The sequence below is a fragment of the Limulus polyphemus genome, unplaced genomic scaffold, assembly GCF_000517525.1.
Source record: "Limulus polyphemus unplaced genomic scaffold, Limulus_polyphemus-2.1.2 Scaffold212, whole genome shotgun sequence".
Lineage (NCBI taxonomy): Eukaryota > Metazoa > Arthropoda > Merostomata > Xiphosura > Limulidae > Limulus > Limulus polyphemus.
The window spans coordinates 636,092-651,726 of record NW_013665822.1 but is presented as its reverse complement, the minus strand read 5'-3'; the positions used below and the strand labels follow the sequence as shown (position 1 = coordinate 651,726).

Genomic DNA, 15,635 nt, shown 5'->3' with positions numbered 1-15,635 from the left:
TTGCTGTTCATGATCCATTGGTCATGCAGAGACCACTGAATGGTCTCATGTGCACTCATCCCCAAAAAATGAGAGATTTGAGTAATGTCCACATCCCCAAAAGAGAAAAAACCATCCGCTCAGTGGGAAAAGGAGATGCGAGTAACACTCAGATTGTTTGTTCCATAGCGTGGAGCTGGATGGGAGTCTGCCAAGCCCAACTGAAATACATGTTGAAAAAACACCCAGATGGATGATATCTTCAGTTGGAGTGAAAATAGATTTTTCAGCTCTGATAACAAAGACTGCCTTGGTTGCTTCTAAAAGTAGAAGCTGGGTGTGACAAGATGGTGTCAGCAGTAACCAGTTGTCCATTTAATGGAGTGTGCACAGGCTTAGGGAACGGAGGTGATGAGAAAAAGCTTGTACAGTTTGGCAGAACACATATGGTGCCAATGCTAGTCTGAAGGGTAAAGCTCTGAACTGCAACAACTTACCCTTATGCACAAAATGCAGATAGTGTTGGGACAACTCTACTATGGGAACGTGTAGATAGGAATAGGTGATATCAAAGTTGGTCATCCATAGGCCCGGTGAAAAATGCCAATACAGAGTGAGGAATGACTCCATCATGAACTTTGAAGAATCTAGAAATTGATTTAGACGAGAAAGATTGATGACCTGTCTCCTGTCTTCTTGGGCACAACAAAGAGACAGGAATAAAACCCTGGAAGAACTGGGATGACTTTCTCCACTGCCCCCTTGACCAACAAACCTCTGATAGCCCTGGAACAAAGTTCTGAAATCTGAGGATCTGTGGGAGGTGGAAACACTATCAATAATGGTCTATGATAGTGATGGAGATGAGAATTGAATGACTAAACCTGATGCCATGACATCCAGAACTTCTTGGAGCGAAGCCCCCACAGACCCCAATGGTATAAAGTGGTCATCGCTGCCAGCGTTTCAACCAACTGGAGGAACCTTGTGGATATGGGCAGAATCTATTCTTGGTACCAATAGACCGAGGGGCTGATGTCAGGACATTTGAACAGGAGCAGAACTATGCCCCCCTGTAGGAGTCGAGGAAAGTCAAGTAGTCAATGATGATGGGTGAATGCAGATTCCAAAGACTGGAATGCCCTCAAAGATCAAGGGTCAGAGAAAGGAAGCCTCACATAACTCACTGAGGGTGGTAGCCAGAAGACGAATGCTCTCCATCAACACATCTCTACCCAACAACATACCAACCGAGAGACTAGGGAAAGTGCAGAAGCTGACAATCGAACTAAGGTAGATGTGTAAGGTAGAGACAGACAAATTCTAGAAAATTGTGATCTATTCTGGTTGACCCCAGACTCTATTCTGGAAACCAACATTTCCAGGAGAGGGTCTATTCTTTGAGAGTCTAAATACACGTCCACCTGTCAGTGGTAGACTAAAGCATGTTGTTCCAACAAACATGGCAGACAACACGTAGCTGTCCCTTCATGTAACTGAGCAGTAAACCTCCCTGCATAAACTGCAATATCAGGGGATGGAGGAAGAACTAAGTATCCACCCTCAGACCTTTCTGGCATCAAGGAAGGTGCAGACTCAAAAGAAACCGGGGAGAGACCCAAAACATCACACACTCGATTGACCAACTGAAGGGAAGGAAGGTGCTGGAAAAAGCAAATCTTAATTCTCTCCAGGATTGCCTGCAAGTGCAGCCTCAGAGGCCCCTGGAGAAACGCCACCCGTCCGAATATATTTCTCCATCTCACTACGAATAATGCCATGGACAGCCTCAACTGAGAGTGACTCCCTTCCCCAATTGTTGAGCGATGCTAAATATCAGAGGTGGGATAGGAGAGATTTGATTTGCCTCAATGCTGGAAACAGTAATCCGAGAATTCATGCCATATATCAGCTTTCCAAACGAAAAAAAATATATTATAATTATTTTCTTAAACGAAAATCAACTAGGTAACACAAAGTATGCTCAAAGTATTTCCAATTATCGTAGTGAATGCTTTGTCAAGAAAAAGTGATAATATTATCTGAATGAGGTGCTTATATACAGTATCAGGATAGAAGATGCACTGATGTAGGTGAAGAGTTTCATGAGACAAATATCACTAAGGGCAATTAAGTGGGGATTAAAAGACTGTAGCAAACAAGAAAAAATCAGACCAATGCTTAAATGGGCAAAGGAAGGAAACCCGAAAATAATAGCTATAGTGTGAGAGAGATAAGTATGTTTTGAAAGTAATTTTTCACACATCAACGCAAGATTTTTACCATAACATAGCCAATTGCATGCTGGAATTGTTAGAAAATGTTTATATTTGACCAAAGCTCTTTATTAGAACACAGAAATGTTCTTTTTCCAACTAGTAAGTGGCACTGACAATTCTTTCTGTATGATTAGTTTGTTAACATATGAGAAACATGTTTTTGCCGAAGGATATCAAGGAACATTTGTCTGACTTAATTCTGACAATTTAATATCCTCCAATTAAAACCTGATAATAATTTTATAAGGTTACATCTTGTTAACGCATGAGAGAAACACTCTTTCACTGAATGAGGTCAAGGAACAATTCTACTACCTAATTCAGATAATCTAATATCCTTCAATTAAAGTACATTAAGGATCATACACCATGTTAACAAGTGAAAAACCATGTTTTTATTAAAGGATGTCAGTTAACAGTTACATTACTTCATTCATAAAAATCTAATATCTTACGAACCTGGAATACAATTCTAAATCCAAAGCACTAAGATACAATTCTTTAGTAAGATCATATCCAGCCATGTGACACTCAGCTGTATGGAAGAAAACATGTGTCAATTAAAAATACAGAAAAGAAACAGTCATGTTTTTAAAACAGTATAAAACATTTTATATTTAATTGACCACAATGTATGATAGTAAAACTGAAAACACTAAAACATTAATTTCAAGATAAATTTCTGCTCTATTAAGAAAAATTCAAGGTCTAATTTCAAACTCAACATAAAATTCTCCTATAACCATAATTATTTATTAAATGGTATATTAGTGTACAGAATTTAAACCTGTGAGCACTAATCTTTCTTAAAATTTAAACAGCTAATGCTATTCAGAAATTAATTAAATTATAAAAATGTGTCATGTATAGACATATTAAACTTGAATAAAATTCACTCATAATCAAAAGTTCCTTAAACATTGAATAAATCATTACTCTAGGCACTGAACAAACCAAGGTCAACACTGATGAATAATTAAAGTGATTTCAAAACATCATCTAGGGCAGTGGTTGCTAACATATGTTGTGGGGGTATATGAGAACCTTTGAAAAACTTTAAATTAAGCCCCACACCTCAAAATTTTGGAGCAATATCATTCAGTTATCAATGTATTCCATTAACTGGTACTCAACATTTATGTATTATTGACTTACCTTATTAACGTTTTTATTCATATAAACCACCCTTTATGTTTTTTTCAACAAATGATATGCAACAGGGATAACCCACTGTCTGGGGGTACACAACATAAAAAAGGAGTATTATACAGTTATCTTTAAGAAAACCTTTTCTTCATATAAACAAAAAGTGGCTGATAGAGTGAATAAATTTAGGTATAGCCTATAGGTCCAGAAAATGGAAAATTTAACTATAAAATCTCTAATGAAAAATATCAATCAAAAATAATATTGATGAAACAGACATTATAACCTAACCTGGACAAAATCAGCTTGGTTTCAATATTAGACTTCACTGGTTAAATCTGAATAATATACAAACCAGAGGAAGTAATTTTCAACTCTGAGAAAATAAAATGTAACACAGATATAAAAGAAGATCACTTAAATCCACATGTCTAATTTAGATAAAGGGTCCTTCAAAAGTATGTAAAAACGTAGATACAAAAAATTTAAAAAGCTCAAAAGTAGCTAAACCTAAGATAAGTGATTTTAGCTTAATACATATAGAGTGAAATAACTGAAATTAGAATTAGATTGATCTAATAGAAAATGGTATAAAATGTTTATCCATTGTGAGCAACTACAGAGCAAAAAACAGAAAATGGCTTCCCTTTACTTCCACAAAGGTGTGCAATAACAACAACAAGAGTTATGGCTAAAATATTTAGTACCTATTTTACTGGTCAAGCTAAATTTCAATACAACATAATATAAAAACATTTGTATAAGGACTTGTGGTATTTTTATTATGGCAATTGTGTAAGATTTTACATTTCACACCAGATATGTTTCAAGTTTGCTTCAAAAATAATGTTAAGAAGAACAGCAGTGTTTAAAGGTATCTAAAGATTCATCAAAAATTTGGTAAGAACATTATAAAAATATATATTTAATTTATTCAAAATCTTAATTTTAGTTTGTTTTTGAAAATTTTCTGCAGTTGGTCAGAAACTCAGACTTTCCCAATTATTTATTCTGTACTCTTACATTCTAGCTCAGAAAGTTTTTCGTGCCTTTCTGTGATTAAATTAAAAATCACTCCTCACCTTTTAGTAGTTGATTATGAAGATCTTCAGAAATGGCATTACCATTCTCTACATGTGAAGAGCAAGAGGCTATTGTGTTGTAATCTTTCAGCCAACAAGTCATAAAGTGTGGGCAAACATCTACAACATCCCACTCAAGATTAGTTAAACCAGACACATCACTGTAAGGTACAGTTGTCAGAGAATTTTGCAATAGGTGCCCAAACTAGGGAGAAACAGTCATTTCTTAATAAGAACAAATCTTTGAAAACAAAAGCCTGAATACAGTATGATCTGGGTGCTAGAATAAAAAAAAAAAAGACAATATACATTGACAAAAATGTAAATAAAATACACATATAAAAAGTTGACAATGTATATTATTATTTAATCTATATAAAATTCAAAGAATGTTTTATATGTCAACATTTTTGATACTATTTCTCAAAGTAACAGAAAAAAAATAAACAATTAAAGGATGGTCTTTTAATGTAGAAAACAATAAATTCCATTAAAAAACTTTACTACAGGGATATAGCGTAGTCTTTAATTTAAAGAAAAACAGATCCCATAAAATATGTTTTTAACTAAAGAGACATAATACAGTATTCACATTTTGAGAACAAGTCCCATAAAAATGTCTCTAACATTAAAACATATTTAGTCACAAACAAAAGATTCCTAGATACAGAACAACAGATCCCAAACTATAGGTTTCCAATTATAGAATTAGATATATTTGGTTTCAATAGAAATAATCAAGGTTATACCTACACACAGTTACTTAATCTATGCAAAAATTAAAGATTTGTGGATCTAATATGCAGATAAACATATGTAGTGATCTGTTGCAGGTGAAATGAAAGAGAAAAAACACAATGCTGAAGTAAAAATAAAAATAAGATACTTTATTTTCTGCCATGAGGGAAACATTAACAAACAGGTGAATGTATGAATGAATGGAGGTGAAATGACTGTGAATTAAAGAAGTGCACTGAGATAAGGACAAGGATTTCACAAACATGTCTGGATTCTGACATCTCAAAAATAAGCTACTTTTCTTGAAAGTCAGAGTGAACCTGTTCTCAGATTGTCAAAAATGCATGAATAGTACACATTTTCTCTGCAGCTGACTAATCACGAATAGGGGCACCAAAGTGTGGAAGTATCTTTGATCCTCGTAATTATTACAAGGTTTCCCCCAAATACAAGGTCAAGAAAGGTATAATACAACTATCCCGTGAAACAGTACATAAATTCCTTGACCAGTCAAGCTACAAAAAGTAACAACCAAAGATAAAATCTTGCACACAACCAGACTTAGTGATCCAAAATTAGGACTTAAAAAAACTTTGAAGATAAAAAGTATGCATTATGGGAGAATAATACATGTTGTATTAGCATACTACAAGCACAAAGCTGACAATGGGCTGTGCCACCACAGGATCCAACCTCAAATTTTAGCATTATATGCTCTCTCAAGCTTACAGCTGAGCCACTGGGGTAGAATAATACAGTATGTGAAGTAAGTAATTTATATAAACAATAAAACCAAACAAAATGAAGTAAATGAAACTGATATATTTTGGGGGTTATGTGTATAACAAAACCTTTAAATAAAATCTGTATCTAACAGTAAAGTACTTTTGTAATAACATTTATAAAATAAATTAGCACAATTTTTATATTTACTGTATACCTTTAAATAAAATCTGTATCTAACAGTAAAGTACTTTTGCAATAACATTTTATAAAATAAATTAGCACAATTTTTTATATTTACTGTATACCTTTAAATAAAATCTGTATCTAACAGTAAAGTACTTTTGCAATAACATTTTATAAAATAAATTAAAACAATTTTTTATATTTACTGTATATGTTTCTAACAGAACAGGAAGTAAATTGAGCTTTTATTAAAGGTTTTAAGGTTATTGAAAAAGTTAATGTAACATTTATTTTTATGGCAATGTTTCATTGGTCTCACATAGTTGAAAACCTTACATGTATTCTTCATAATAGTTATAACTTAAAATATTAACTTTTCTGACTTTACTTAAAACAATTACCAATTATCATAGTTTGAAAAACCACTGTTGCCAAATGGAGACTATTTTAATTTAATCAAATTATTATAAAATCAATTCAACTAAGTACATGAATGCATATTACAAAAATTCAGGCAGAAAAAAGTTATACAAGTTTTAATTCACTGTTTTTTGAAACAATGATTTAATATGGTTGTATTTATATCTCTCTCTCTCTCTCAGTTAATCTAAGTTTAACTAACTCTCATGACTCTTTATATCCTGAATATTCATTCATATTTCATTATATAGAACAGTATTAAATGTTAAAAGATTAACATTTAATATTATATCTCAGGAATACAACATGAGAAGTGTTACAAACTACATACAACTTTAACATGTTAGAGGGGTCACCACACAACAGAAACTTTATGTCAGCAAGTGACCTAAGATGTTAAATTTAATCTAGGTTCACTAATTTACATTAAAATGTTTTACTGATCTATCTTTATCCTTAAAAAACTAATAGTTACTGAAAACATTACTTTGACAAATAACAGCATTAGTACCTTTTTAAACAGTGCAACTACATCATGAAAGGATAGAAGGGATGGTTTCTGATACGAAGGTTTTGGAAAACTGAAGATCATATAGGAGAGTGGAGATGTTCCTACTGCCTTACTTCTGTCTGCAAAGAAAACTTCAATAATTATTTCATTAAACAGATACATTAAAGAGTACTGTCACCTTCTACCAGATCAGTGAATCATTAAACATATTTAGTCTCACAAGATGTCTTTCCATCAACCGAATCATACTGAAAACCAAGAACTGTGTTAAACCAATGCTCCTTACTTACTCATAATGACTAACATTACTCATGTGATTGGCTGTTCTCATGCAACATAGTGAAATCTTTAGATACTATCTACTCAGATAGTGAAAGGCATTGCTGTTGCTAAACTGCTTGCACAATGTACATAGGTGCAACAATATCCTCATGGGCACAGTATGTATTACCTATAAGAGAACAACAAAGAAACAAAGGTAACTTAAAAATCAAACAATTCAATGGTTTTCTGGATCATGTGTTTATGTGAAAACTGCAGGGAATCAGGGACCTCTGTGCAGTAATGTGATGACTCATTTTCCTTAGGTAAGGTAGGTTTTCAATAAACATGAAGTTTCCATATGCACAATAACCTTTGTATAATGTTCAAAAAACAGGCTCTACATGTTTCAGTGGACAACATGATCTACCATCTACAGGAGACAAAGAAGGTTGCAAGGTTAATTTACGTACTAGAGTAAATGTACAAGTAGCATATTGTACAGTGGCACCATTTACAAAATGGAATTCCAGAAATTCACTTTCATGGCACCTGGACCTAAATCTGTATTCAAAATAATAATTAGATTTCAGAGAAAAATGTATTTTTCAAATATAAAATTACTTTCTAATAACTGAAGTAGTTTAGCTTCACTTGGTATGGTTACATTGTTGCAGATAAATGTGGTAACAATATAAATCATGACTTCTAAGGCTCAAGAGCGCTACCATTTTCTGATAATAGAACATAACCATTATATTCCAGATAAAACTGTGATCATTGGTACTTACTACAAGCTGCCTCCATCCAGGCACCTGGAAGTTTCTGCCCTTGCCTTATGTATGGATCTATATAAAATGATGCCAAGTAGGAATCTGTGGGCAAATATTAGAATATATTGCAGTTTAAGACTCAGGATAAAATGTTATTAATATAAGGTTTTTAAATCATTCAAGGTGTTTCTATCACAATATTAATGTATCAACACAATGCTGCATTATTCACAAACTTGAATAACTAGTATAAAACATATAGCAAAAAAACTTACTTAGAGCATAAAAAAACCAAAAGATATCATTTAAAAAGAATATGAAAAGAACATTACTTCATGTTTTCTTTCTGTTTTTCAAATAAGAAATTCAATAACACTCAGTTCTGGAGTTATTTTACTCATTTAGCTTGAGGTAAAATCAGTGTCTGGGCAACAGTTATAAAATCACCTTGTCTTTGACAATTAGCTTTGAAACAGTCACACACAGGTGGGGTGTAATCTACCAAAACAATAATAATAAAGTAGGTTAAATTCTAAGCAACAACTATTATTAAACTTAATGGGCAGAGCCCTTGGAGGTTAGCCAATTTCTGTTGATGGTTAAGAAAAATTGTTTTAACATATTCCCTCAACATACTTGGATTAATAAAAAATAAAAGTTACATAGGGAAAAACAAGTTTTAATACATTTTATTTGTAAAAAATTATGAAAATTGAAGTGCTTGAATACAGAATAATTTTATCTAAAAGACTAGAGATAATAGATAAGTCAAGTTACATATCCAAAAGGTGCAGTAAAGAAATCCACATGAGGCTAAGTATTAAAAGTATGAAGCATATATGAAGATTCTGAGAAACAAGCAAGGATGGTAATGTTTGAGTTCATAAATCTTATTTAAAACTTAAGAATAGGTACATAAACATAGTCCCTACCAAACTCTCATAATACCCTGGTTTATTGAATTTTTCAGATATAATTAAAAAAGTAAAGGATACCAAATCAATGTTATCTTATACACAACAAAGCATACATAAAATTAAATATAATAATTAAAACATTACCAACTAAAAATATGACTCATTTATTGTAATTTACATTACTCTATCAGCTAATTTAATCTTACCATTTTCATCATATATTTTGAAAAACTGGACATCTGGATGCCAAACATCAACTTCTGAAGTTGCCTCCTAGTTCAAAACAGGTTACTTAAACATTGTAATGAACTTAAAATGTGCTCAACTTATACAAGTTACTTAATATAACTTTATTAAGTAGTACAATGTTGGTAACTCAGAAATATCTCACAGATGAGCTAGTTATAGGTAACTTATATTCCCATTCATAAATAGCTAATTGATGAGCTAATTACTGGTAACCCATGTTCCCATTCACAAACAGCTAATAGATGGATCAATTACTGGTAATTTATGTTCCCATTGACAAACAATTAACAGATGAGTAAATAACTGGTAACTCATGTTCTACTGACAAATAACTAATGGATGGGTCAACTTTTGGTAACTCATGTTCCATTGACAAACAACTAACAGTTGCTATGATTATGATAGTATATATATATCGATGGATCACTTGCATTTCTAATCACAATATTGATTATCAGATGCCTGATTTACATATTTATGAACTGAGAGGGGGGAAATGGTGACTGATATTATAACAGTAATGATTATAAATTCTGATTATCCTTTGTTGAGTTTGAAAATGTTTGTAGTACCAAATCTAATTCAGAATAAAAACTTGTTCTAAACTCAGTTAAAGGAGAGAAGATAATTACTTTACCTTGAATGTTATTCCAAAGATTTCCTTGCAGAAGTTAAACAGCCCTTGCAAGACAACTGGATATGGGAAGTACTGTTGAATATCTGAGTAGTCTATCCTGAAACATTGTACACTCCTATTGTACTATACGTAAGGACTACAACATGGTGCCATTCAATATTTTTTTAGATTGATAACAAGGTTTATAAAATGCAATGTTTCTGAATTATCTCAGCCTGTATTCAAAAATTACATGTTACCCTATCGCCACAGGTATCTTTTACTGCACATGACACAAGGTATTTGTATCTTACATTCAAAATTTTATTAAACTACTTTTTGTTTATGTTATACCAATCAGAATAGCATAAAATCTCAGCTAATAGTCCATATTTTAATGGTATACAAGTTTTAAGTTCTTAATTCTACAAGGGAATATTAAAAAAATTATGAATTTCCACTAGTTTGACCCACATGACACATTTTGTATTAGCATGTCATCATCCCTATTTTATCCATCACCCCTTGAAAAAGTACGAAATTAAATGTAAAATACTTTCTATAAAATCGTTATTGCTCAGACAAATCATAATTTTTAGGCTTCAATTTTGCATGATTACAGAACTATTGAATACAAAATGAGACCCCTCCTGCCACACCCACTTGTCACATCCTCTCTTTCACAACTTGTTCATAGTTCTCTCTTATGTTTAATTATATATTACCTATAACCAATAGAAATTCACGGTTTTCATCTATCAAATGATGTATTGTATAACATTATGTTCTGAAGTTTTCAATGACAGTTTCACTCAGAGTACCAACATTGTTCCCGTGAGAAAGTTAACGACTAGGTTAGATGAATTTGTAACAACTCTTGTCACATAATTAGAAAGCCAGAAAAATTTTGAGAGGTAAGAGAATTTGTCTACTTTTTGCATGTTATTAGTCTATATTCTTTGGTACATTATTTAAATAAATAAAAATTATTAAGTGCATTATTATCATTAGTATAAAAAATTAGGGTTAACTCTCTTCGACAAATGATAGCAAGAAAAAAAAAGATTGGTTAAGCGATATATTTCTTGTTTTTCATGTTTATTCTTTATGTCTAATTATAAAAGTAATTAAAATGCAAAAATAGGGACCCTTGTAAGTTAGTTAAGATTAGATTAGGTAAAATAAATAATAGTAGTAGCTTGTGGGTAATGTAATTCGTTAGCTTAACATGAGCTGCACTTTCCCTGAGTGATTTACAAGTTATAATGCATGGATAGTAGTAAGAGACACAGATCAAAGGGCAATAAAACAATAAAATTTAATTATAAGTAGATGTATACTGTTAAAAAATTTGAGACGAGGGAAAGCATTTTAAATTTTAACATGAAAATTACTTTGCACATTGAATACTTAAAACAAATACTCAATATATTTATGGACAAATCTTATTTTATTAAATGATTTTTTGTATGTGAAAGACTTATAATATTAACTGAAAGACTGCTAAATGTTGTGAAGATATACAAACTATATTGAAAGTTAGAAGTATTAAATCTATAAAGACTTTAAACGAGTACAAAGAGGTCACATGGTCGGTCAAATTGACCGAGCCTGTATTGAGAGAGTTAAAAGTACGGTTCCCAAAATTTAGCTAGAATTAGGATTGGTGACAAACAACACCTCCACTGACTGACATTTGAAAAGTCTTGAAGCAAAAAAAATTATTTTTTTAAATCCATAAACACTAATTCAACTTTAATAACAGATGACTTAAAAAAAAAAAAAAACACACTGAAAACATCAAAGTATCCATATGTGTCATACAATCTAATTTTCTTATAATTACTATATTTTTATGACAGTGTTATGTGCTTAAGTACTGACACTCATCATAAAGATGAGAAAAAGACAAGATATAAAAGAAAAAACTCAAGTTGGAAATGTCACAGGTGGCTAACAGAATTTAAACAAATTCCTTGAGATTTAATGTTTTTCTCAAGTAAAGAAAAAGTAAAAGCTCACTGTCTTAAAAATTGACTAGTAACAAGATGTGAATAAAATGATTAAACATTCGTGGGAAATAAATACACACACACACACACTTTATTTTTATCTGTAAAGAGTAACAGAATATTATATTGTACGATTGATGGTAAGAATAACTTAGCTGTATAGTTATGGAATGTGTATATCTTATGTACTTTATTAGACAGCTGTGGTTCAAGAGAAGAGGTTAACTGGTCTATTACTCTAAAGATATAACTTTAAAACCAATGTAATTTTACTTTTCTTTTGAGCTTTGTCACCTATATTTGGTGATCATTTTCATGAAGTCCAAATTCATAACATTTCATCAGTGATGCAACAAATTACATGATAATTATTCCTAAAAATGAAATTCCTTCCTTATTTCTGTCTGGTCTATCATCCTTTTAAAAAATAAACATATAAACAATGACTTTATATACGACTGAAAGGCTTTCTGTGGTAGCTTCATTTGCCAGCCATCACTTAAGTGCAGAAGAAATTTTCTTCAAATATTTTTCTACCTTAATTAACTGCAGTTTTGTTAGAGAGGAATGGTGGAAATCTCTTTATTTCATACTGAACATTTAACTGAATGATCATAAGCACTTGTTACAATGAAAATTTAATTAAACACCTTTACTATCAATGTATTTAACATTATAATGTTATGATTGAAGCTTTATGTATCTAAATTTTAAGTCTTTTATTTTAAAAGAAACCTTTAAAAAAACTACTTGAAACTTCAGATGTATTGTCACAACCCACAAGCTTTGAAAATTATCTACTTTGGCATTCTGTACCTTCAATAATATAATGCCAGTTGTGTAGATGTACATCCAGACAATAAGACATTTACTTAACCTATTGACATGTACATTTCAAAGTTCTCTGGATGAATGCAGTTGAAACAAGTAATAAATTTTGTCAACACCTGAATAGTGCCATGCCAACCTTCAATAAATTTGTTTGAGTTTTATAGCCTACATGCTACATACAAAAAACGTTATTTTGAAACTGGCTTGCATTTTTTGTCATGCAGTACATGTAACTGCCTCTAGTATTGTTGGCTGCTTGATCGACTACAGCACTTACAGTTGTTTCTTACCTAAATATGTTATAGTTAGAGATACAGTTTAAATTGTATTTAGGTCTTACTTTTATATCTTAATTAACTATGAATTATTTATGTTTCAAAATGCATAATTGAAAGGTTTCAAATTTGTTTAAAATATACATCATACTCTGCATCAGTTATCAAGGCTTACAATATTATGCAGTGCAAAAAAATTTTGCAGAAGGGTCGTGCTTCTCTTGCAGAGATTTGTAATATTCCCCTGAGGGCACCATTAGCTTGTGTCAAGAATAATAATAAATGGTAAAGGACAAGAAAGGAAAATAAAATATAAAAATTAAGTATATATGAAAAGGAAAAAACCTGAAATTATAAATATAACCAAAAGAAGATCTTTAAAGATAGTCTACAAAAAATTAAAAGGTATATACTTTTTTCTATTTCCTAATTTTAATTATTTCATTACATTGTATATTGATGATAATAGCTAGAATTAGTGATATGGTAGAGAAAATGAAAAATAATATATATACATTTAACTTTAAAAAACTTGTGATATTCATTTAGTAGGTTCTAGAGGTCATAAAAATGAATTATGAAACCATAAGATGAAGAAAAGTAATTTTTATAATTAAAATGAAAATCACCCTGCACTTGATTTATTAAGAGTTTGAGTGCAAGTACCCACAAGAAATAAATAACATTTTAAAGAAAAACATTTAATTAAAATAGCATCATTCTTTGTGTACAAGATACTTATGATCTTTAACAAAATCTTACCAGTTTTTGAGAGTATACATCAGGAAATCGCAGAGTTACAGTATGTATTGTTGCACAAGCGAAATTCCTGATACAGCATTCTGTAAAAGACATGAGCCTGTTGCGAAAGGGTTAATGCAGTATTAAAAGTTTATCAACATACCTGGATTAAGTATTCATTTCTGAAGCTAGTTATTCAACTAAGCCTTCTAAAATTCGTCATGAACTGAATGTATGGATATTTTATGGCAGAAAGGGCTGCTACATACCCTTCCCAAAATTTATCTATTTTATACAGCACAACAATACCTACAATAGGCCAAACAATGTTAAAATGTAGCTCTGATACATATAATTCCATCACAACTTTACATCACCTGTGATTATCCTGCAACTTTCTGATTTGCATATTCAAAATCATTTTAACATAAACACACAAAAATCTTTCTTTAAGACTTCAATTAAGTATATGGGATATCCTTAGCTTGGAAATTCTAAATCCCCAATCTGAACACATTTTCATAAACCGAGTGTAACAATACTGTACAGCAGAAAGAGCTTTTACACACCCTTCCCAAAATGTAATTCTGATATACAATATTCCATCACAACTTTATACCTTGTGTTTGTCCTGCAACTTTCTGATATGCACATTCAGAATCATTTTAATATAAGGTACTTAACCCTTTGTATACAGACACAAATTTTCCTTTAACAAACTGGAAAGTAATTACAATAAAAGTAGCTAAAATATCATTCTGCAACAATATCAAAAAATTATAATATTAAAAAGTTTACAATATCAGTGTCACATACATAGTTTGACATGATTCTAAGCAGCAACTACCCTGCACAATAATACTACAGCTGTGTACTTACAGAGAAAATTTGTTGTTTGGGTTCAGTTTCCATGCAAGTTATGATAACAGTACACAGGCAGCACTAATATATGGACAATGTGTGAATTATCAACATGTTTTAAAAATTAAGATTATATCCCAATACAATAACTCTTTTGCATAGTTTTTATCAACTTGCTCATTGCTGTAACTCTTTCAACAAGGGCTCAGTAAATTTGACTGATCACATGACCTCTTTGTACTCAATTAAAGTCTTTATAGATTTAATATTTATAACTTTCAATATAGTGTGTATATCTTCACAAAATTTAGCAGTCTTTTAGCTGATATTATAAGTCTTTCACATACAAAAAATCATATTTTCAGTGAAGTATTTTTAATAAAATAATAGATTTGTCTATTGATATATTGAGTATACGTTTTGAATAGTCCATGTGCACACCAATTTTCATGTTAAAACTAAAAATACTTTTCCTTATCTCAAATTTCCTTTGTGTAATCCCTAAAAACCTCCTAAATGCATTTCAAACGATTTTTTTCAGTAAAACTTTATAATATATCTATTATTTTCTCTACCCTATCTCAAAATGGGATTGGTCATTTTGACAGACCTTGTAACCACTAAAAAAAAATCAAAAGAAACCTATATTACTCTTTTTTTCTTTCTACAATGACTTCAAATTGTAACATGAGACTACATTCATTTATCCCAAGTAGCTCCAAGTTTGGAACAGTATATATCTATTTATAATTAAATTTTATTGTTTTATTGCCCTTTGGACCATGTAAAACTACTATCTGCACCATTATATGTTATAAATCACTTGGGAAACGTGCAACTCGCATGTGTACCTCATGAACCATATTAATTATATTATTATTACTTATTTTACCTAATCTAGTCTTAAATAACTTAAAAAGATCTGTATTTTTAGATTTTAGTTACTTTTATAATAATAAATAAAGAAAAATATGAAAACCAAGAAATAAGGTACTTACCTAATCTTCTTTTTTCTTGCTGTTGGGTATTGAAGAG

General features: G+C 31.1%; 1 protein-coding gene across 1 annotated transcript in view; it reads right to left on the bottom strand.

Annotated features, from left to right (window-relative positions):
- The window catches only part of LOC106478448 (probable cytosolic oligopeptidase A), a 68,677-nt gene that overhangs the window by 10,448 nt on the left and 42,594 nt on the right, over positions 1-15,635 (bottom strand). The window contains exons 10-15 of the mRNA XM_013938990.2: positions 9,902-9,998; positions 9,222-9,288; positions 8,117-8,200; positions 7,065-7,183; positions 4,487-4,691; positions 2,718-2,793 (exon numbers count right to left, since the gene is read on the bottom strand). Of these exons, the coding sequence (XP_013794444.1) occupies positions 2,718-2,793; positions 4,487-4,691; positions 7,065-7,183; positions 8,117-8,200; positions 9,222-9,288; positions 9,902-9,998 (648 nt within the window). The remainder of the gene's footprint in view (positions 1-2,717; positions 2,794-4,486; positions 4,692-7,064; positions 7,184-8,116; positions 8,201-9,221; positions 9,289-9,901; positions 9,999-15,635) is intronic.